General features: G+C 45.2%; 1 protein-coding gene across 1 annotated transcript in view; it reads left to right on the forward strand.

Annotated features, from left to right (window-relative positions):
- The first annotated feature begins 589 nt into the window (after positions 1–589).
- ANK1 (ankyrin 1) overlaps positions 590–22,773 on the forward strand; it is a 115,083-nt gene continuing 92,899 nt past the window's right edge. The window contains 2 exon segments of the mRNA XM_015408152.1: positions 590–651; positions 14,225–14,326. Of these exon segments, the coding sequence (XP_015263638.1) occupies positions 613–651; positions 14,225–14,326 (141 nt within the window). The 5' untranslated portion in view covers positions 590–612.

Raw genomic sequence — 22,773 nt, forward strand, 5'->3', positions numbered from 1 at the left:
GCCCAAGGTCATCCAGCCAGGTGCAAGTGTAGGAGTGGGGAATCAAACCCGGCTCTCCCAGATTAGAGTCCGCGCACTTAACCACTACACCAAACTGGCTCACAAACGAATGGCATTGCAGTGGAGCAGCTCCTATTCATCGCAATGCATTTGTGCAGGAGAACTTCCCCCCCAATTACACTTTAGCCGTTAATTAGTGAGCGGAGTGATGCTCCTGGGGCTGTTCCCCCCCCCTTGTGCAGCCCAGTGCCTTGGACCGGTTTGCTCCTGGCAGGGTTGCTGGCTGCTTCCCCATCCTGCCATTCCCCGTGTGGCACTGGCACTGGCAGCGATGACCCATCCCGCCATGGGTTGGCAGCCGGCAGCTTGTTGCTGGGAGGCAGGCAGCTATTAAATTTCCCTGCCTGACATAATAATGGGGAGAGGGAAAAAGGAACATATTCCATTAGCATCTGGCTTACCCTGCAGAGGCTGCACTGGCGGGAGGAAGGGAGTCTGTATTTTTAGACAGGATGCAATGCCACTTTCTGGCTCACCCAAAGGTGGGGAATAGCGAAGGCAGGAAGGGGAGAGAAGGAAATTGGGCTCAGGTTTCGGCTTGAGTGCTGAGCAATGGCAGCACGGCAGGGCAAGTCTGGTCCAGACTCCACTGTGAGTATACAACCCGCTTCTGCTTCGTGCAAAATCTCTTCTCTGACTTTCACCTTCTTCCCCTCCCCTGCCTCCCCCCCCCCCCACCAGCCCTCCCCTGGGAAGCACCTTACTGTTAGAACCAGGCAGCGATAGCGTTTCAGCCTGTGCTGTTTAGTGTGTTTGTGTGTGTGTTGTGTGCGCGCGTGTGCATGTGTTTACATCTCGGAAGCCAGGGAAGACTCGTTGGGCTGACCGCTGAGGTGTTTTATGGGAGTCTCTCTCTGTTTGACATGTTGACAGGCAGAGATGCTGGGCGACTCTTCCTTTTGAGCTGCTCATTTTTCTGGAGCAGATCATTGCCTCTTGGGTGTTCAGTTGCTGAGCCGCAAAGCGGCACTTGAAAGTTTAGAGCTGTGATTGGGGGGGGGGGGGGGTTTTGGCTACTGACAGACAATAACTTAGCAAGCTGAACGCTGTACAATGCCTGTCTTATGAACTCCAAAATCCATTTCCACACTGCAGTCTCCAGCTGTTCATTTCCCCACAAGTTCAGAGAGCCAAACACTATAGTCATTCTGCTTCCTCCTCCACCATCACCAGCCTGTGGGAAACCCTGCTTACAACTCCGGACAGAAATCCCGGTGCTGCTTACAGCAGCTGTTTGTGGAACCCTGAGCAATCACATGTGGTAGGCAATGCCAAGTGGGGCCGAGTCACCTGGCCTCTGCTGGCTGAGCTGTAAACAAAAGTAAGGATTGAGGATGGTCTGGGGGGGGGGGCAGGGTATAGCTGGGTAGGAGATCTGAGGTCACAGAGGCAGTAATATTTGGTGGACTTGGAAACGCTTCCTCTGGAGCATGTGGAAGGAGTAATGCAAAACCCACCTGTGGTCTTGGCAGTCTTATACTTACATCTTTTCCTATATTTACATGTAGTGAGAAGCAGTGATTGGCTGCAGCTTCCCATCATACATACAATGCATGCACATCGTATTCTTTTAAAATGCAAAATTATCAGACTTGGCAATATCTTCTATACAGGAATGAATTAACTTATGGAATTCACTGCCACAAGATGTGATCACTAACTAAGATGGCTTTAAAGGGAAACTAGACAGATCCCTAAAGTATAGGCCCATCAATGGATATTAGCTATGTTGGCTACATGGGGAATGCTCCCTCTGAGCTGTGGAGTCTTGTGAGCAAAAATTCTACTTTGTGAGCTACTGGCATTAAAAGTTGTGAGCGAGTGATTTGGCTACTGCATAAATTAGTTTGCTCTGGAGCTAAGACAAAAATGTGTGAGCCAGAGGGTAAAAACCTGGGAGCTAGCTCACACTAACTCATCTTAGAGGGAACACTGTAATATGGGGCCTCTTTGTTTAGAGGCAGGACAGCTCTGCATGCCAGTTGCTGGAGCACAGTAATGGGGGAATTGCTGAGGGCAATAACGGAGAGAGGCTTTGGCCTCCATGCTCAGCTTGTGGACTTTCTGTGAACATCTGGTTGGCCACTGTAGGTAAGAGAATGGTGGACTAGATGAGCCATCCAATAGTTTTGATCCAGCAGGGCTGCTGTTGCATTCTTAATTTCATAATGTGTGAAATGGCTCCTAAGGCATGTGAAAGAGAAGGTAGCTGGGGCAAATGGATAGCTGGAAGCGACTGAGGCATCACTGAGGCATCACTGTACAGTTTGGTGCAGTGGTTAGGTGTGCGGACTCTAATCTGGGAGAACCGGGTTTGATTCCCCACTCCTCCACTTGCACCTGCTGATGTGACCTTGGGTCAGTCGCAAGCTCTGTCACAGCTGTCCTTGAAAAAGAGCAGTTTGTGTCAGAGCTCTCTCAGCTCCACCCACCTCACAGGGTGTCTGTTGTGGGGAGGGGAAGGGAAAGGAGTTTGTAAGCCGCTCTGAGACTCCTTTGGGTAGTGAAGGGCGGGGTATAAATCCAATCTCTTCTTCTTCTTCTTCTACATCAAGAAGAAGAGATTGGATTTATATCCCGCCCTTCACTTGGAGTTTCAGAGTGGTTTACAAACTCCTTTTCCCTTCCCCTCCCCACAACAGACACCCTATGAAGTAGGTGGGGCTAAGAGAGCTCTTTCCGGAACTGTCCTTGAGATAACTTGTGACTAACCCAAGGTCACACCAGAAGCTGCATGTGGAAGAGTGAGGACTCAAACCCAGTTCTTCCAGATTAGAGTCCACGCTCCTAACCGCTACACCAAACTGGCTCTTGTTCCATGGTTGCCTATCCTGAGAGAACAGCCTGGGACATCCGCTTGGGGTGCTGCTGTTAAACCCTTGTTCCAGTTGGCGGTTGTGTAAGAGAGCTCTGAACTATCCTTTTCTTCCCTCTTTTATCTGTGGAATCCAGCCCTGGTTCTCAAGCTAAGCCTTTTTCTGGGGCTTCCAACCCTTTGGTTTGAATCCCACTAAAGGGACTGGTTTTGACTGACCCAGTCTCCATCATACCTGGATTTCTACTCTTTTCTGTCTCTCTTTCTCCATAAAAGTTTACGAGAACTTTCAGAGAGGGTTGGCAATTTGATTAGCTTGGCCGGATAATCAAGTATTTAAAGCATGCATTTGTTAGAACTTGAAGAGAGATAGTTCTGCTTACTACAGAAACTGCCGTCATCATCTAGAAAATGCCACTTGTTTGCAGAAGCATTGTAGAGCACCCATGAAGGCCCCTCGTCCCCACAGCAGACTGTGTGCTAGTCCCTGGTTCCTGGAAGCACTTGAGGTCTGTGCCACTGTCATAGCTGCATGGGCACGTGCATTTCATGCCTTTTCATGTGCCACATCCCTTGTGCCCCCTTTAGAGATGAGTACATGGCCAGTAGGGTCACAAGGGCAGGCGGTAGTAACCAGTGAACTTTGTAAACTTTTCCTTAGGAACACATAGAAGGATTAATGCAAAACCCACATGTGGTCTGGCAGTCTCGCACCTGGGGCTTTTTCTGTGTTTACATTCTGTGGGAAGCAGTGACTGCTGCAGCTTCCCAGCATATGTGCACTGTAGCCACAGTCTAGTTGTCACTGAGATGGACTGTAACTAGGGTTGCCAGTCTCCAGGTGGTAGCTGGAGATTATAAATGAACTCCTAAATGCAACAGAAATCCCCCACTTGTAGAAAATTAGCACACTGGGGAGAAAAGCTTTAGCTAGTCTTTTCTCAGGCACTCTGATTTCCCCTATGCAGTGATTTTTAAGGATATAGGTAGGAACATATGATTCTGAGTGCCATGCAGTCTAAATTGGTACAAGCCAAACACAGGCTCAGCAGGTCAGTGAGAACCAGCCATTAATTTAGGGTGGAGATTGCAGAATAAAATCCCCAGGGAAAGTTGCAGGGTGGGTGGCAGTGGTGTGCCATCTCCTAAATGCAGTTGTCAGGTGCCCAGTGGTGGCCACCAGTTTTCTAGAAACCACCTACCTCTAGTAAGATCCTCCCCATTGGTGGAATATGGATTGTATGCGGACTACCTCAGCTATCTGTGGGATAGATATGTGACGCCATCCAAAAGTAGAACAGATGGCTGAATAGTAATGGAGCTTAATTGTATTGTCTGGATTTTATTATGTATTGATGCATATTTATTTTATGTATTTTACTTTATGTATTGGTGTATAGACATGTTGGATGCTGCCCTGAGTCCTGCTTGCGGGAAATGGATCGGGATAGAAATTAATTTAATAATAATAATAATAATAATAATAATAATAGCCTAGCACAAACTGAGAGTGCCCTTCCACTGATTCAGAGGCAGGGAGTCTTGTATTTTCATGCTTCAAGGGAGAAACAGACCTATTTCTTTAACAAGTCTTCTGGTTGGGTTGCCAACTCTGGTTTGGGAAGTTCCTGGAGATTTGGGGGCGGAGACTGAGGAGGGTGGAGTTTGGGGACAGGAGAGAGCTCAGCAGGGGTGTGATGCCAGCAAGTCCAGCCTGCCGTGTTCTCCAGAGGAGCTCATATCTGTTGCCAGGAGATGACTTGTAATTCTAGGAGACCTCCAAGTCTCACCCAGATGTTGGCAAACTGACTTCTGCCATGAGTAGGAAATGAAGGAAGGAACCGAGCTTTGAAGGCAACTGGTAGCAGTGAGAGAAGTTCTCACTGTTTCTGAGTGACTTCGAATCCTGGCCTGAACTGAGAGACTGACCCACCCTCTCTCTTGAATGCTTTGCCTGTACAGGAGTTGGGGGAGAAGGGCTGGGTCCAGGGCTATTTTTGGGCAGGAACGCACAGGAACGGAGTTCCGGCTGGCTCCCAAGTTGGCAACGCCATTAGCATAATAGGCCACGCCCAACAGCAGGAACTCATTAGGATTGGCTACATTAGGGGGGGTGGCCTAACATGCAAAGGAGTTCCTGCTCCAAAAAAACCCCTGGGTTTTGACAGCAAACAAGGTAAACAGAATAAGAAGCAAAAGGTGGGTGTGGCTGGATGACCACACTTCTGGTAACATGGGGGTGTGGCCTAATATGCTAATGAGCTGTGCTGTCATGGGTGTGGCCTAATATGCTAATGAGTTCCTGCTGTTGGGTATGGCCTATTATGCTAATAAGTTCCTGCTGGGCTTTTTCTACCAAAAAAAAGAGCCCTGGCTGGGTCATTGGTGAAAGCAGGTAATAGCCAGTGACTGAGCTAAGCCAAGGTTTGGTGGTCCTTTGTTGGAGGGCACAGTGTGAAATGCTGACTACCACAGGGTAGGGAAACAAGTGGTCTTTACGCCTACCCAGGGCTAGCATTAAGCGTCAGCATGGTTGATTGCGTGCTGAGACCCTGTAGTAGGGTTGCCAACCTCCAGGTGGTGGCTGGAGATCCCCCACTATTACAAGTGATCTCCAGGAGACAGAGATCAGTTCACCTGGACAAAATGGCCACTTTGGAAGGTGGACACTAAGGCCTTATGTCCCATTGAAGTTGCCCTCCCCCAACCCTACCCTTCCTCAGGCTCCATTCCCAGAATCTCCAGGTATTTCCCAACTGGGAGCTGGCAACCCTACCCCATAGCCTGGCAGAGGTCCTGGCACTGGTCAGTGATGCTTGCTTGTCTCTGCTTTCACCAGGAATAAGGGACCCTCTCCAATAGGCAATGCAGCAGAGGCGTCTGGGTCAGTCTCCTGTTTCTTGCTGGTGCCTGGAAGGCTGGAGCACAGCTTTTTCGTACTCCAAGTCTTTCCGCTGCTGCCAGAGCTCATTGGAGCATGAAAGAGTCACACCCTGCTCCTTCCTCCAACAAGGCTGTATCTGTGAACATGCTTAGTGCAGGGATACTGAAGAGTATCTTACTCACCCCCTCACTCCCAGAAAAACCCTGCAGCTAGTCCTGTGCCTCAGAGACAACTTCATGATGCAATAGCAAAAGAGAAGTTTCCATTTGCACAAGAACATTTTTCGGAGTACACAATACTGGTGGCCTTTGGCTGCAGTCAGATAATTGGCAGGCAGTCCTGTCAATTAACAGCCATTCCAACCTGAACTTCAGACACTGAGCGATTGCAGATGTTTGTGACTGTTCTCACTTAATGCAAATTAGTTACTCTGGACATATTTTAACGGCTCCCTCCATTCACACTGTCTCTATGGTTTCAAAAAGTGCATATTTTTTTAATGTGATCCCTGATAGATAGGGTAACTATTTCCTAAATATGCCTTACCCCCTTTTCTTCAGACATATAGTGAAAGAGGTATGTCCCCCTTTCAGAGATAATTTAGAAGGTGGAATTAAATTTTTTTATTCCACGCTTGTGGGTTGTGTTGAATCTGCTCCAGAATAATTAAACTGCATTTAATTGCGTACTTGATTATACATTATTGCATTTTATAGAGTAACACTGAAGAAGTCCTGCCCCCTAGTAACTCACAATAATACCACAAGAAAGGTACACTAATCAGGACTGTGAACTGCTTGGTTTGGGTGAGCAATCAGGGACTTCTACAATAATGCGTGAAGGCTAACTCCTGGGTCAGATTGGCAGATGCATTCTTGGGAGTCTGCGCCAGCTTGGATCAGGACCTTGGTGGAGGGGGGGAGAGAAGCAACCAAGGCTTGTCCTCCTATGCCATTTTCCTGACCTGAGAACCCCCCCGGGGGGGGCACGACTTGCCCTGATAAGGAGCAGGGCTATTTTTGGGCAGGAACGCACAGGAACGGAGTTCCGGCTGGCTCCCGAGTTGGCCACGCCCAGCAGGAACTCATTAGCATGATAGGCCACACCCAACAGCAGTAACTCATTAGGATTGGCTACGTTAGGGGTGTGTGGCCTAACATGCAAAGGCGTTCCTGCTACAAAAAAAAAGCCCTGGGTTTTGACAACAAACAAGGTGAACAGAATAACAAGCAAAAGGTGAGTGTGGTAACATGGGGGTGTGGTCTAATATGCTAATGAGCTGTGGTGTCAGTGGTGTGGCTTAATATGCTAATGCGTTTCTGCTGTTGGGTGTGGCCTATTATGCTAATGAGTTCCTGCTGGGCTTTTTCTACAAAAAGAGCCCTGATAAGGAGTACATATTTCAGTACATGTGGAGGCTCCATCAGGGTAAATTGCACCCTGGGGACATTCCAGGCTGGAAAAGCAGCACACGAGGGAGGCGTAAGCATCCTTGTCCCATTCTAGGGGCTAGGGTTGCCAACCTCCAGGTAAGACCTCTCTCAGAATTACAACTGATCCCCAGATTACAGAGATCAGTTCCCCTGGAGAAAATGGCTGCTTCGGAGTGCGGACTCTGTGGCATCATACTGTGCTGAGGTCCCTCCCCTCCCCAATCCCTGTCCTCTCTGGGCTCCACCCTCAGTTTTCCAGGAATTTCCCAACACAGAGTTGGCAACCCTGCTGGGAGTCCAGTCTGAACCAGACTTAAATGTGCCCGGAGGCATGAACTCCCAGAATATGACTTCCAGCCTGACCTGAGGATGTGTCTGGGGAAACTGTGTTAGAGGGTTAGGCCCTCAGCCATCAGACTCACTGGGCAACCTTGGGCCAGCCACCTTCTCTTTCTTAACCTTTCTCATAGGGTTGTTGTGAAGATAGCAGTGGAGGAAGGGAGAATCACGTACACTGTCTTGTATCCCTTGGAAGAAGGGTGAGATAAGACTGTGGCAGAGTGCTGAATGTACTTGTGGTTGAATAATCTCTCTTGTAATGCCTCTCCTGCATCAACAATGTTCAGATTGTGTGCAAATACTGGCTTAGATCCCATGGTAAATCTCTATTAACAGTAAACTCCCTTTGTTATCAGATTGGTACAGGAAGATTTGGGATATATTTGTTATGGAAAATTTTTTGGACCAACAGACGCAGATCGAATCACATCAATATATCTCTAATTTTGTTGAAGTGTGGTCCCCTATAAATGAATTTATAGCAAATAATGATTCTGTACTCCATTTCATCCACCCTGGTTCTTAGTTTTGTATATAGTTAGTTACAGTTAGTTATAGCTCTAAATACAATCATCAATAAAAGTTGTAGTTTCTTTTTAACTTAGTTATTTAGCTAGTGTGTATTGAATTGGCATTTAATTTAAATTGGAAAAACAGTTGTCAAGTTTATTACATTTGGTGTACTTTCTATATCACTGGTCTGTATTTATATGTGTCATTTCTTAACATATTGAGTTTGCTAGTCCCAGACTGTGTTTGGTGAGGGTCTGTTTTACCTTTGCACATTTCGTTATGGGTGTCTTTGCTAGTTCTGAGGTGTGCCTGCCTGCTGCTCATCTTCATTAACAAGAGTAACAAGGAGACAGTTTCTCTACCCTACATCCATGCTTGTCACTTTTATCACTTTTAGGGGAGGGGGCTGCTGTGCCAAAGGCAATGGGCCCAGGTCTGGCGGTTCCACCGGCTTGTATGCCATACTGCTAGCTTGCAGTTGGTGAGGAGGAGGGGCCAGGAAAACTGTTTCAAATGCTTTGAGTTGTGGAAAGTCCCATCCCATTCATAAATCCCTTTCCTCTGTGTGTTGACAGTTTTTGTCCTTCTCCCATCTTGTTCCTCTCCTGAGCTCGAGGCCTCTCGTTCTGACCTAAGATCCTGTCCAAGAAGTGCACGGTTAATTATAGCCCGAGTGTCTCAGTTACCTCCCCCTCTTGGGCACCTGCCTGCACCACTTCCGGTGTGGTGGTGATGGTTCCATTCCTGCAGGCTTTCGTAAGAGTTCAAATCCGGTCTATTTAGTTTGCGCTGGGCAGGGCAGGCCAGGCCAGTGAGAGAGCTGACCCACACCAGTGTGTACAGGATGAAATACCACTTCCCAGAGATTGTGAAGTCTATTCCCAGGGCTCGAAGAGATGCAGTGCTTTTAAAGAGTCAGAAGTGGCTGGGCAGAGACATTTGCTTCTTGCTATGCACAATCTCATTTCTTTTTGTTTTACTGTTATCTCTGAACAGGTTTTGCAGGTTTCTGAAGCACTTAACATTTTAAAAGCCCTGAAAACAGACGCGATAGGACACAAGTGTGCACCTGAGCAACCATGCCTCCCTAATACCACTCTTAATGCTGAAATAATTTTTCAGCAACCCAATATTGCTATCCAACTGCTTTTAAACAGTCTCAAATGTTCAGTGCAAGGTGTTTCTTCTTGGAGGAGTGATGCATATGCAAATGAAAAATAGTACTGTCATTCCCCCCCCCCCAACACTGCCTGCCACTGGAACGCCATTACTATCTGGGCCTTTGCTATCTGGGAAATCTGACTTAGACTTGCCTGAAAAGTAATTCTTTTTAAAGGGCAAGCTGTTTTTTTAAAATCAATGTTAGGCAATGGTGAAGTTTTAACTTACAGATGTTTAAACGATGTCCTTTGGGGGCAGATCTGCTTCAGTTCTATGCAGGAGATCTCTTCCAATCAGTAAGTGGCAGCCCCAGGAGCAACTGGATCCTGAATCCAAGGAGTACCTAGGCTTGACTTTCTCACTGGCTTCTGGTGTTTCTATCTTCCACTCCTTTCCTGTTCTCACTAACGGATTGTCGGGCAATCCTACCCAATCTCTGGCAGCTGGTGGTCAAGAATTATCGAACTGGAAAGTCCCAGTGGATACTGTAATGCTTTGTTCTCTGACTGAACTTGGGAAAATATGTTACAGCAGAAAGCAAAACAGAAAATTAGATAGATGGATCGATCAATAGTGCATAAGTGAGTACAAGTTCTTTCCTCTTCAAGCTGCATCCCAAAAGATTCAGAGGATTGGGTAAGTGACTTCAAGTGGAGAGTGAGTGAGGCTCGTCTCTAGAAAATCCCAAAGTGAGCAAAACTCAATTGGACCTTACAATGTTTGTCATGTGGGGCAGTATATGCTCTTTTTTCATTTGTGGAACTACTACTTGTGTGCCAAAGCCAACATGTAGGATTTCTATCAAGAGGCTTACATAATATGCTTGTTCAGACACTGTATCCTTCTCTGGATAGTTTTCCTAGGAAGAGAATTCTACCTAGATTTCTCACCAAGAGAAAAAGGGAAAATTCCCAAACTAGGATTCTTCAACTGAGGCAGAGAGGGTAGACAGAGGAAACTTCTTCTCCCTCTTTCTAAATACTGGAGCCCTGGGGCATCCACTGAAGTTGATGGGCAATAGATTCAGAACAGATGAAAGGAAGTACTTCTTTACTCAATGGGCGCTTGAAATGTTGAATTCACTGCCAGCGGATGTAGTGATAGTGACAGGCATTGATAGCTTTGAAAGAGGACTGGACAGAATCATAGAGGATAGGACTGTTACTGGCTACTAGGCATGGTGACTAAAGAGAACCTCCACATTCAGAGGCAGAAAATCTATGAATACCTGTGCTAGGAGGCAATGTCAGGGGATGGCCTTGGCCTCTATGCCGTCTTGTTGGCCCTCCAGAGTAACTGGTTGGCCACTGTTTAAGATGTGATGCTGGGCTAGATGGATGATTGGCTCTTCTTATGTTCTTATATTCTCCCACACCTCACGAGGGACACAGAAAAGGGCAGATGATCCTAGTGAACCGGCAGGTTGGCAGGAGAATAAGTAGTCCTTCAGTTACCCCAAGCTCTGATTGTATTGTAGGCACAAATCAGCACTTTGAATTGTGCCCAGAAACTAAATGAAAGCCATTGTAGCTCATGCAGCATTGTGGTATGGACCTAGGGAGGGCAGGTCTCCCAGTGGGCCAGGAAATCTCCCACCCTCTGCTGACTTTGCCTACTGCCGTTCAGTTGGGTGGCCGGGGAAATGCTGGGAGAAATGGGTGGGGGACTGGTGTTGCACTGGCACTGTATTGTCACTTCTAGTGTGACCTGGAAGTGGCATCATCATGTTGGGTACCACTCTAGCACTCCCCCAAAACTCATGTTACTTCTGAGTCTCACCAGAAGTGACATCACCAGCAAGAGCCCCCGTCTTGATGTGAAGCTCCTGCCGGGTTGGCAACCCTGTGTGGTCCCGTCAGTGATCTTTCCATAGCATTTTGGACCTGTGAAAGGTGCTCAAAGGCAACTGGCATACTAATTAGGCATCCAAAGATAAGGCAAGATCATCCAAAGATAAGGCAAGGAACTGGCTTCCTCGGGAGGCGGTGGGCTTTCCTTCTTTGGAGGATTTCAAACAGAGGCTAGATGGCCATCTGACAGCAATGCTGATTCTGTGAACTTAGGCAGATTGTGAGAGGGAGGGCAGGAAGGGTTGCATCAGTGCTTAGTTCATGTGGCCCTTTCTTACACGCCCAAGGAAATGCTGATTGCCACTTTCGGGTCCGGAAGCAATTTTCCTCTGGGCCATTTTGGCCAGGGATCCTGGAGGTTTTTTGTCATTTTTAGGCATGGAGCAAGGGTCACTGGGGGTGTGGAGGGGGAGGTATTTGATAATTTCCTGCATTGTGCAGGGGGTTGGACTAGATGACCCTGGAGGTCTCTTCCAACCCAGTGATTCTGTGATTTAAATGTACTCCCCAAAGTGTTGACCCTAGTTCTTCAGGAGGCGTGAAACCCTGTCCAGAAAGGCCATAAGCTACCACCCTGGTCTGGATGACTGCTCACCGACAAACCTTCTATCCTGTTTAGACTGAGTTGTAATTTATTAAATACATTTGTCATCCTACGTAATACTGACTCTGGGCATTCTGTTCAGCACATCTATCACATTTTCTGATTTATGAAAAGGAGAAACAGAAATGGGTTTCATCCAAATATAGGAAGCATCTCATTCCAAATACCTCCAGAACCTCTGTCAGCAATTCCATATTAGATAAAATGGGTCTGTGGAACCCCATAGCACTATGAGGTTACTTTGAAATCACGTGTCTGTAACCATAATGGAATCAATCCAGTAACCTGTATGTTGCCCCTGCATGGGCAAATATCAGTTCAGAGGAGGTGTATGGGACTGGGAAAATGATCGAGGTTTGTTTTAACATTCCCCTCGACATGACGAATTTTTAATTTGAATCAGAATCCCCACTCCCCATGGATGCTACTTACCCATAAAAACTACTTGGGCATACCATTTATAGGTCTCCCAGTGTCTTTTCTAGTTTCGCCTTTAATTGCATCCAAATGAAAGCATCCGTCTGTAATAGGAATGGTACAATATGTTCTGGCATGGAGCTAAACTAATGAAATCAACAGCTTTTAAACAAAATACAAAAAACCACTTAAAAAAAGGCATGTTCATGATGAGTTCCTTAATTAGATTTTGGATTGAAAAATGAAGTCTAAGTTTTAATAGGATCTATTAATTGGGAAGAGGTAGAAGATGGCATCACAGAGTTGAGTGTTTGGGTATATTTTAATTCCCTCCTCATGAATGTTATTCATCTAATCATCTCTTATGTTTGAGAATGGCATTCCGGCAATGTCTGTCTGTTGTGTTTTTATCCTGCCCTTCCTCCAGTGAGCCCAGGGCAGTAAACATGGTTAAGCAGGGAGTTGAACGCAAATCTCCCTGGTTGTGTGTTCTAACCATGGTTCCCTGCTGTTCCTCGTTATTTTTCTTGGCTCCTTTCCCTCCTTTCCCTCCTCTTTGCCTCCCCATCCTTATCAGCGAGTAGTTTTAGTCTTTATAGTCCTCAATTAGTTTTTATTTTGCGTTTTTTTGGAGCAAAGACGCGGAGGCTCTCTTGGTCTGTCTGCGCAGTCTCGCAGGCACCGGAAACTCTTTGGTTGTGTGTTCTAACCATGGTTCCCTGCTGGCTCTGTATATGCCTTTTGTTTTTGATATAGTCGATTTCAAATTTTGAAACTTGAAGTATAAAATTGTGAACTTTATTTCTAATCAGATGAGATGAAGAAGCACTCCTGCTGACCAAAGCAGGCCTTGAGGAGCTGTTCCTTGAGGGTAAAACAGTATTTTATATGAAAAGAAGAACTGCTGAAAATAGGAGCCCATTTCCAACATCAGTAGCACAATTTATTCCATGTCATAATGTCATCACGTGAGCACTTTATGTATTTACAAAATTTGTATCCTGGCTTTCTGCCCAAAAATGAGGCCACCAAGGCCCCTCCAGTGGTAACCAAGGATATGAGTCAAGAAAAATATTATGTAATGATGTCAGGACATGAAGGAAGTTGTATGATATACTACAGAGGTAGGGTTGCCAGCTGATAGCTGGCACCTGGTGGGAGATGGGGGGGTATGTACATAGAGGGAACAGTTGCATATGACCAGATATCACTTCCAGGGGAAGCTGGAAGTGATGCCATGTCACTCTAGGAATCTCTGGAAACTCTGTGGTAAAACCATAGAGTTTTTGTCAATCCCTAGAGTGACATGATGTCACTTCCAGGTTTTTCCTGAAAATGATGTTACATTGAATGCAATGATGGCTTTTTTTTTCTCCAGCCACCAAAAGGAGCAACATTGGGAAGTGCAGGTTGCCAGTGAAAAGTCTCCTGTTGTGATGGGAACTTTGGTAACCCTATACAGGGAGCAAGAGAAAAATGCAACACCGGACCGCCATTTTCACGGGCAGCACGCATTTCTTGTAGCATATAGTTTTAGTTGAAATGCTGGTCAAACATTGCTGCATACTGGTAGCTGGCATCAAAAGATAACTGGTGGTTTCACACTTCTGGTGGTTTCACTCATCTCATTAAAAGATCTTGTTTATTTCAATTATCTGATCTGGAACCATGCAGGCCAAGAATGAGCTGAAAGGCATCATGCATATTGTATTCAGGGCTGGTTCATAGCCTTTGAGGAAACTTACCAAAATACTACCAGTTGACACCCCCGTTGGGCAATTGTCATTTACAAAGACCTGTGTCTGGGAGGGGAGGAGTACTTGTTGAGAGCACTCTCCCTAGAATTAAACATTTTTCTCCTCTTGCAAATTGATCAACTCTTCATGTACCAGCTGGCCCAGAGTCAAGACCTCATTGGCCTGTAAAGGACTGTTTCCCCAAATAAAAGAAATCCTTGCACTTTTTTTTTTTTTTTAAAAAAAAAACACTATTGATGGAGACAGCTAATGTGGAAGAGAACCCGTTAAGCCCCACCTAAAGTGGCGAAGCACAGGTACAACTCTGCCACTTCAGTGGAAACTAGGTCTAAGTTAGCCCAGTATGGCAAAATACTCTTGTTGACTCTTTCCTGTCTCTTTTCCCTCCAAGGCCGATGCAGCGACCAGCTTTCTTCGGGCGGCACGATCTGGGAACCTGGACAAAGCATTGGATCACCTGAGGAATGGTGTAGATATTAACACCTGCAATCAGGTAGGACATGAGCTTCTCCCCAGCGCTCACCATCCCCTGTACCTTGGGTTGTTGACTGGGATGACCGCAGACCCCATATCCCGTTCAAAATGATTTGGGTGGCTTTGTGCTCCTCCAACTTTTGTTGTCCAAGGGTGCTATGATGACAATAGAACAACTCTTTGCCTTCCCTGGACACTGTCCTTTAAAAGGTGTTAAAACATGTGAGGAGTCCATGTTATTCTGCCAGGGTTCAACTGCACAAATCATTTGTAATGTAAGCTCTGGAAGGGGTGAAGAGATAATAAAAAGGAGTGTTCCTGAGTCTGTTGAGTGGATTTCATTCATTTCTTGCATAACTATAATTGGGCTAAGCACATCTACAGCTAATGCTCCTCCAGACGGTTATCCTTTTTGGAATTGCCTAGATTAGCATGTACGTATCTTAGAATGAAAAAAGATTCTCCTTTCCATGGTACACATTACGTAGACACCTAGCCTGGAGTAAGTGTAGTTACCGTATGGATTGCCTAATTTCTTGGCATCTCCATTTTGAAAATGAAAACAGGAATAAGCCCTGCTGGAGACATGCCAGGGTAGAAAAATTTAACTTAGGAGAGCTAGGTCTCCCACCAGGTTTGTTTAACACCTGTTCATGAGGAGGGAACTAAAATATACCTACTGCTGCTGGGCTCCCTCTGCTGTCACAATGTGATTTCCTTTTATATAACTTGAAGTGACATCATGGCAGAACTCTAGGAATTCCCCAAATCTCTATGGTAAAACCACAGATATTTGAGGAATTCCAGAGCATTGCCATGATGTCACTTCCAGGTATGTAACGAGACATGATGTTGTAGAGCTGTGCACTGCAAGGTCATTCCTTCCCTGTCCCCCAAAAGTCTTGGAAGTCGGCAGCAAATGGCTACCAACACTAATTGAACTAGATTTGGTATAAGGCATCATTTTATGTTCATTATTTATTTATTTATTATTTATTTCCAAAATTTGTATCCCACCTTTCTCCCCTCATCAGGACCACTATGGTGGCTAATAGGTTAAATAAACATTACAAAAACATATCCTAAAAACATCACAGAGAAAAGGGCATAATTAAAACAATTAAAACCAAAACTAAAATGCACATACAAAAACATAAAAACAACAATCAAAACATAGGGCAGGAAGGATCAGTGAGGGGATCCCAAATGAAACAAATTTTCACCTGCTAGTGGAAGATGATATAGGAATTCCCCAAATCTCTATGGTAAAACCACAGATATTTGAGGAATTCCAGAGCATTGCCATGATGTCACTTCCAGGTATGTAACGAGACATGATGTTGTAGAGCTGTGCACTGCAAGGTCATTCCTTCCCTGTCCCCCAAAAGTCTTGGAAGTCGGCAGCAAATGGCTACCAACACTAATTGAACTAGATTTGGTATAAGGCATCATTTTATGTTCATTATTTATTTATTTATTATTTATTTCCAAAATTTGTATCCCACCTTTCTCCCCTCATCAGGACCACTATGGTGGCTAATAGGTTAAATAAACATTACAAAAACATATTCTAAAAACATCACAAACAGAGAAAAGGCCATAATTAAAACAATTAAAACCAAAACTAAAACGCACATACAAAAACATAAAAACAACAATCAAAAGATAGGGCAGGAAGGATCAGTGAGGGGATCCCAAATGAAACAAATTTTCACCTGCTAGTGGAAGATGATAACAGAAAGGGACAGACAAGTCTCCCTGGGGAGAGAGTTCCAGAGTTTTGGTGCCGCAACCAAGAAGGCCCTGTCCCAGGTTGCCACCCACCTAATCTCAGAAGGCAGAGACACCCAAAGCAGGGTCTCAGAAGATGACCATAGAGGTTAGGTAGATTTGTAAAGGAGTAGGTGGTCCTTCAAGTATGCTGGTCCTAAGCCAAATAAGGCTATAAAGGTCAACATCAGCACCTTGAATTGTGCCAGGAAAAAGACTGGGAGGCAATGTAGATGTTCAGTTAATATTTCCTCCTGGTGGCTTGTCATCCTAGTCCGTCAGGGATCAGGGGTCCCAGTCAGCTTCCCTTTGTTCCCAGAGTGACCCTTATGTGTAGGGATTCAGGCCCAGGAACAGCTCTCTTTTTGCAATAAAGAAATTAGGTTCTTGCCCAGCACAATGATAGACAGAGAGCAGAGCCCTTCACTGAAGGAGAATGCCAGAGCTGCCATCCTTGTTCAGTCGATTTTGCATTCACCACCTATGCTCAGAGGCGGAGGTGGGGATGCCGGCACAGTCAGACCATGACTCACCTCTCATCCAAATGCACTACACCGCTGTAGCAAAATTGGGAGCCACTTCTGCGGTCTGCTCAGACCCACAGGGGAGGTGGACTTGCATGGAAAGTAGTTTTCCTGCATTCCTTCCATGCTCAATGCTCATGGAGTTCTCAGAGTTTAAGGCAGATGTCTGGCATTCATGGTGAAGGGCTGGCAATTATCTGGATAAACAGCCAACCTGGAGGCCCAGAGGGCTAGCCTTGTGGCTCCTGCCTGCAACAAGTAACCAAGCTATGTCTGCATGGAAATGATTCCCTACTGCAGACTCACTGCTGCAAAAACAGCAGAGTTATCCGCACAGGGCAATTCACCATTCTTTCCTCCTGTGTCCTCGTGCCCACCATTTCCCTGTGCCACTGAAGGGTTTTTACCAGCTTAAAAAAAATCCAGAACACCAAAAAAACCACCCTATATCAGTATAATGATGATATAGCAATAGAACTACTATCTTTAAAAAAAAAAGCCAATAAAAAGTCTTCCAATGGCTAGGGGTGGGGGATGGGAAATGGTAGCTGTGAAGGAATAGGGATGGGAAATTGCATGAAATTTGAGTGGGGTGCTTCAGAAATCTGCCCCTCCCCATCCACCTTGTGAGTAAATCCACTTTGACTCTGATATTTCTGGAAAGATCGGTGTAAATCAGGACCTGGAGACATCAGAACAAATCATGCACAACCATGATAGGTGATAGCACATGTGTTGGATGGAGAACTATGACATGTGAATGCCCTGAAAAACCCCGTTTCCTGTTTGAGAGCCAGGACGGAGGAAATCCTCTTTGTGGATGCATGTTTGAATCCACCTCCCTCCCCCAGGCACAAAATACTCACTAGACACGCACATCTGAATTCTCCAACTTACATAAACTCTGCAAGTTGCAGAAATCTGCATAAAATTGCTTCTTTGGCATAATTTATTGTGTTCCTGCAACTCAAAGGAAGATGTGAGAATCTCAGCAGGGCACTGGAGCTCAACCCATTGGAATACCTCTTTTTTCCTTTGAAGTGTTAGCACAGGAATTGCTTGCATACTCTCTTCATAAGCATAAGGGCTGGAATGTTTATGTTTCTGTTGTGTGTTTTCAAAAATAAAAACTGAGATTCTTAGTATGGGGGCTGAAGGGCACTCCTGGTAACAAACTGCACATTGTGCTTGCACGGAATACAAAGTTCTGTGGTTACTGGACTTTCTGAAGGATGTTTTGTGTCCTCACAGTAATGAGGTACATGGTGCAGCTAGAAATGATAAAAGGCAGCATCTGGACAAGCCATATGATGCTTCCCAGCTCTCGACAAACTGAGCTAGCTTTTCCCAGGGGTTTGCCACTGTGGGTTCTATAGCAAAAGCATTTGAATGAGGAATTTGCTCTGGAATTAAGAGCAATGTGCGCTAGAAACTTGATATCATAATACCTTTTTATGGCATTTCCCTAAAGAATTTTGGGAATTGTCATTTTAGGAAGGGGTTGAGAAGGTATCTTAGGGATCCCTGGCCCCTCTTGCAGGACTACAGTTCCTTGGGGAGAGAGAACTGCTAAAACCCGTATGTAGTGTGGATACACCCCTGTGTTTTCAACCTGGTAGCTTCTTTGCAGAATTACAGAACACTAGTGAGGCAAATGCTTCTGTTCTTACCTTGGAAGTGTTTTACTCCCATGATGGGGCTAGGGAGAGATGGTTAGAATTTCACACCTCTGATATGTCATCGAATATCTGACCTCAGAGACAGCAGGTTGTGAAAAATGTTCTGATTTCCCCTTGACCTTTACTCTAGGACCTTGGGCCACTGGTACACACTCTCCTCTGTTCTGACAAAATGTTACCTGCCACTGAGAAATACATAAGCAGAAATGTATGTGCATGTGTGGATGCAAGCTGGTAATATGATTCTGCTGGAAAGAGCAGTGAACAAGCCCAGACAGGAATCCAGCTTGAGTTTGCAAATCTTCCACCCCTACATACAGGACATTCGGTGTCAGTTTGGTGTAGTGGTTAGGAGTGCGGACTCTAATCTGGGAAAACCGGGTTTGATCCCCACTCCTCCACATGCAGCTGCTGGTGTGACCTTGGGTCAGTCACAAGTTCTTTCAGAGCTGTTCTTGAAAGACCAGTTCTCGAAAGAGCTCTCTCAGCCCTACCTACCTCACAGGGTGTCTGTTGTGAGGACGGGAAGGAAAAGGAGATTGTACGCCGCTCTGAGACTCCTTCGGGTAGTGAAGGGTGGGGTATAAATCCAATCTTTTCTTTTCCTCCTTCTCCACCTCCTCCTCCAGATGGAAAATCACAGTGGTGCTCCTTGGCCACTAAATGGATATGGTGCTTAAATCAGTGGGTAGTTTTCCGCAGAAAACCTCACTGAAATGCTTGTGGCCTTGGGAAAGTCCTGTTCATTTCAGCGTGGCTTGTGCTGCAGGCTTTCCTTTTTTTAATTAATATTTTTAACAGTTTTACAAACAAACAACAAAAAAAGAAACAAAATGTACATTCTTCTTCCACTTAGGAGACTTTCCTTTATGGGCTAGATCTGCCTCTTGTTAGATGTCCTTAACGCCCCCCCCCCCGCCCCGCCCCCAAATCTGTTGCCTGAAGCAGCCTCATAGCAGGTCCACCTTTATGCATCGATGTTGTATTCTTACATCCTCCTTTGTAGAAGAAAAAGTGTTACGCTGGAGATTCTCTCTCCCCCACACCCACAAGGACCCCGGTGTGGTGCAGTCCTTGATTCTTAATTGGGTGAGAGTGTTGTGCTCATTAAGGAGAAGTGCAGCTTTGAACTGGGCTAAGGCCCCCAAAAGTAAAGGAGAAAGGGAGGCCTTGTGATAACAAAGCTACAGCTGCACTTGAACAGCTCCAAGGTATGTTTCTTTACCCATCACTAACCAAAAATAAATAGCTATTCAAGGTGCCCCCAATCTCTCAAAGCTCACTAAAGTAGGAAAAAATAAGGAAGGGGGGGGATGGTGACATGGCTTAATAGAATCATATTTTCCTGCATTGCATTCTGGGAGTGATAGCCTTTTAGGTGTTCAAATAGGCAAGTTGTACAACAGCCGTTTTCCTGAGATGGCCGTTGTAGGTGTGAAAAGGAAGAGGGAGAAAACATGTGAGCATTTGCCCAGAAAATACATTTACTCATTTGAGCAAGGGAAACCTTTACCTTTTTACACTTGCCTCCTTTTCTTTAATGAGGGAAAAACAAGAACAACAAGGCGCTGCACCTTATAACAGGAAATTATGAGCGGGTAGACCTGTTAGTGGGAGCTGCGGTGGCTTAAATAGTTAAGACGCTGAACTACAGGCTGTGGAAGGTCAGTAGTTCAACAGTTTGAGACCTGAGTGTGCCGCATGACAGAGTAGAAAACATGTGAGCATTTGCCCAGAAAATACATTTACTCATTTGAGCAAGGGAAACCTTTACCTTTACCTTTTTACCCTTGCCTCCTTTCCTTTCATGAGGGAAAAACAAGAACAACAAGGCACTGCACCTTATAACAGGAAATTATGGGCGGGTAGACCTGTTAGTATTTATTGAAAAGAACTTATTGGGACACTCCAGTTCCAACTTTAAGACTAAATGAATTAAACCATTTTATGGTGGCATTCCGCCCATCAGGGTCCCCAAGGCAGAGTGCATAAAATATTAGAACATTTAGAAACAACAATAAATGTACAAAATAACTCAATAAAAACATCTACAAGACAACACAAGAACCAGGGAGGGGGGCCAATAACCTGTTGTTGTTGTTTTTTTGGGGGGGGGTATGCCAAACAAAACAAAAAAGTCTTTACCTGCTAGTGGAAAACACTGATGAGGGAGACTGAACAATTTTCTTGTAGAGGGAGTTCCACAGTCTTAGTGCCACAACCAAGGAAGCCTTTTCTCAGGTTACCACCCGCTTAGCCTCAGATGTGGGGGCAACCAAAGCCAGGCCTCCAAAGATGACAGAAGTGAGCAAGTAGGTTCATATGGGAGAAGTCAGTCCTTAAGGTATGTTAGTCCCAGGCAGTACAGGGCTTTAAATATCGATATTAGCACCTTGAATTTAGCCCATAAACAAGTTGGAAACCAGTGTAGATAGCACAAGACTGGAGTGACATGGTCTCTTTTACGCTCCTCTCCAGTCAGCACTCTGGCCACAGTGTTCTGTACCAATTGCAGTATGCAGCCAGTCTTCAAGGGCAGTCCCATGTAAAGCACACTGCAGTTATCTAATCTAGATTAAATGAAGATATTTCTATTGAAAGAACATGAGTTTTAATGTAGGTAATATTGCCTACATAATTTGAACGTAACAATGCAGACATCAGCAGCAACAGTTAATGCATCCATACCTATACCAACATGTGCTGGCAAAAGTCTGTTTAAAAAGTCTTTACCTACATCTGAAAAACAGAATAACCTAAACCAGGCTCACCTGATGCACTCTTGCCTGTCCTTACCCTACATACCCTTTCACAGATGGGGACTTTTGCTACCCATCTTCACATCAAGGATTCTGAGGTTCTCAGTCTATCAAATGCCCAAGGCTCCACCTCCAGTGTGTGCTTACCTTATAAATGTCTAACTGTGCCCTTTTTGCTCTGCCTTTTTAAGGAACCTTAAAGGTTCTTTAAGGAACCTTAAAGAGATGCCTTTAAGGAACAGATAGATATCCGGCTGTATCCGGCTGTCCTTGACCACAGCCAGGGCGTTTTTCTGCCCTGGCTCCGACCTAGTGGAACTCTCTGCTAAATAATATCCATGCACTGCAAGACCTGGTGCAGTTTTGCAGGGTCTGTAATGCAGAGATGTTCCACCAGAAGTTTGATTGAAGACAGCGACAGTTCCATCTGTCTGGCACTCCTATTCCCTGCCATCCCCATGAGGCAGTGGCACAACTGGAAGTTTTTAGCGTCATCTGTTAGGCTGACTGTTGTGCTTTTTTACTATCTTTTAACTGTTTTAATTATGTATTTATATATAGATGCATTCTATGTTGTATGTCGCCCTGAGCCCTGTTAATACAGGGGAGGTTGGCTTAAAGTCCAAATAAATAAATAAATAAACCTGTAGAGAGCAGCTGTTGCATCACACCTCTGTACCTTCAGAGTTCCCCAGGCCAGGTTCCATGATGGCTACTTGTGGGTTTATTTATTTATTCTATTAAGCTTATATCCTGCTCTACCCTACGAGTGGGCTCAGGGCGGTTACAACATATAAGAAACACAATAACATTAAAACATATAATCTAAAAACCAAATATAAATTAAATTTAAAATTTAGAACAATCAGAGCAAGATGGCAACTAAAACAACCAGGGTGGTCCATAATGCCTCCTGCAGGATGTTAATCATATGATAATTAATAGCATCCCATTTTACTACAGTGCCCTGTTGACATTCTTGGAGCAAAGTAGCATAGGAGGGCACTGAAGCAGGGGAGCAGGGGAGGCTGAGATGGTTGGGCATCATTGCCCTGTGTTTGTGCCTGCTGGTTTCAGGCAGTCCACCATGGGAGTGGGAACAAGAAGTTGCCATCCCTTTCCTTCGCCCTCCTTGTTCCTGACTGCCTCCAGAGTCCTTTGATGACTACTTTGTATATGCCCTCCTCCTGGTCAGGCATTTGTGTACTGCAAAATTGCATATCTTTCCTGTACAAGCCAGTTCTCTTCCAGTTGGTTCGAGGGGCTACCCAATGGCTTCTCTGGGGTCATGGGACATGGCAAGCCAGAGCAATGTTTAACAAGAGATAGTTCAATCTGGTTGCACAAATTTTAATTCAGTTATGAGAACTGCAAACACACCCTGAAATATATGGCTAGTGAGGCAGTTATAGAGATGGGGGAGTAGAAGGGAATACACATTGACAAACACTAGCAAATGTTTTTTAAAGGCACCCCACCTCAAAAAAACCCTGTAAGCAAAGTTGGATGACATGAAGGAAGTGATTTACAATGGACAGATAACAGTGGCCCACCCCTGTTAAATGGGGACAGTTTCCTTACCTCTCCGGGCAAGTCTCCTCTTTCCACAGTCCATTCAATTTATTTTATTTTATTTACTTCATTTATAGCCCGCCTTTCTCCTTGTGACTCAAGGCGGATTACAAAATTACAAAAAAACAGTTCAGTCAGACAGCAAGGGACATCCAATAGACA

Source organism: Gekko japonicus, unplaced genomic scaffold, assembly GCF_001447785.1.
Source record: "Gekko japonicus isolate JY-2015 unplaced genomic scaffold, Gekko_japonicus_V1.1 scaffold139, whole genome shotgun sequence".
Lineage (NCBI taxonomy): Eukaryota > Metazoa > Chordata > Lepidosauria > Squamata > Gekkonidae > Gekko > Gekko japonicus.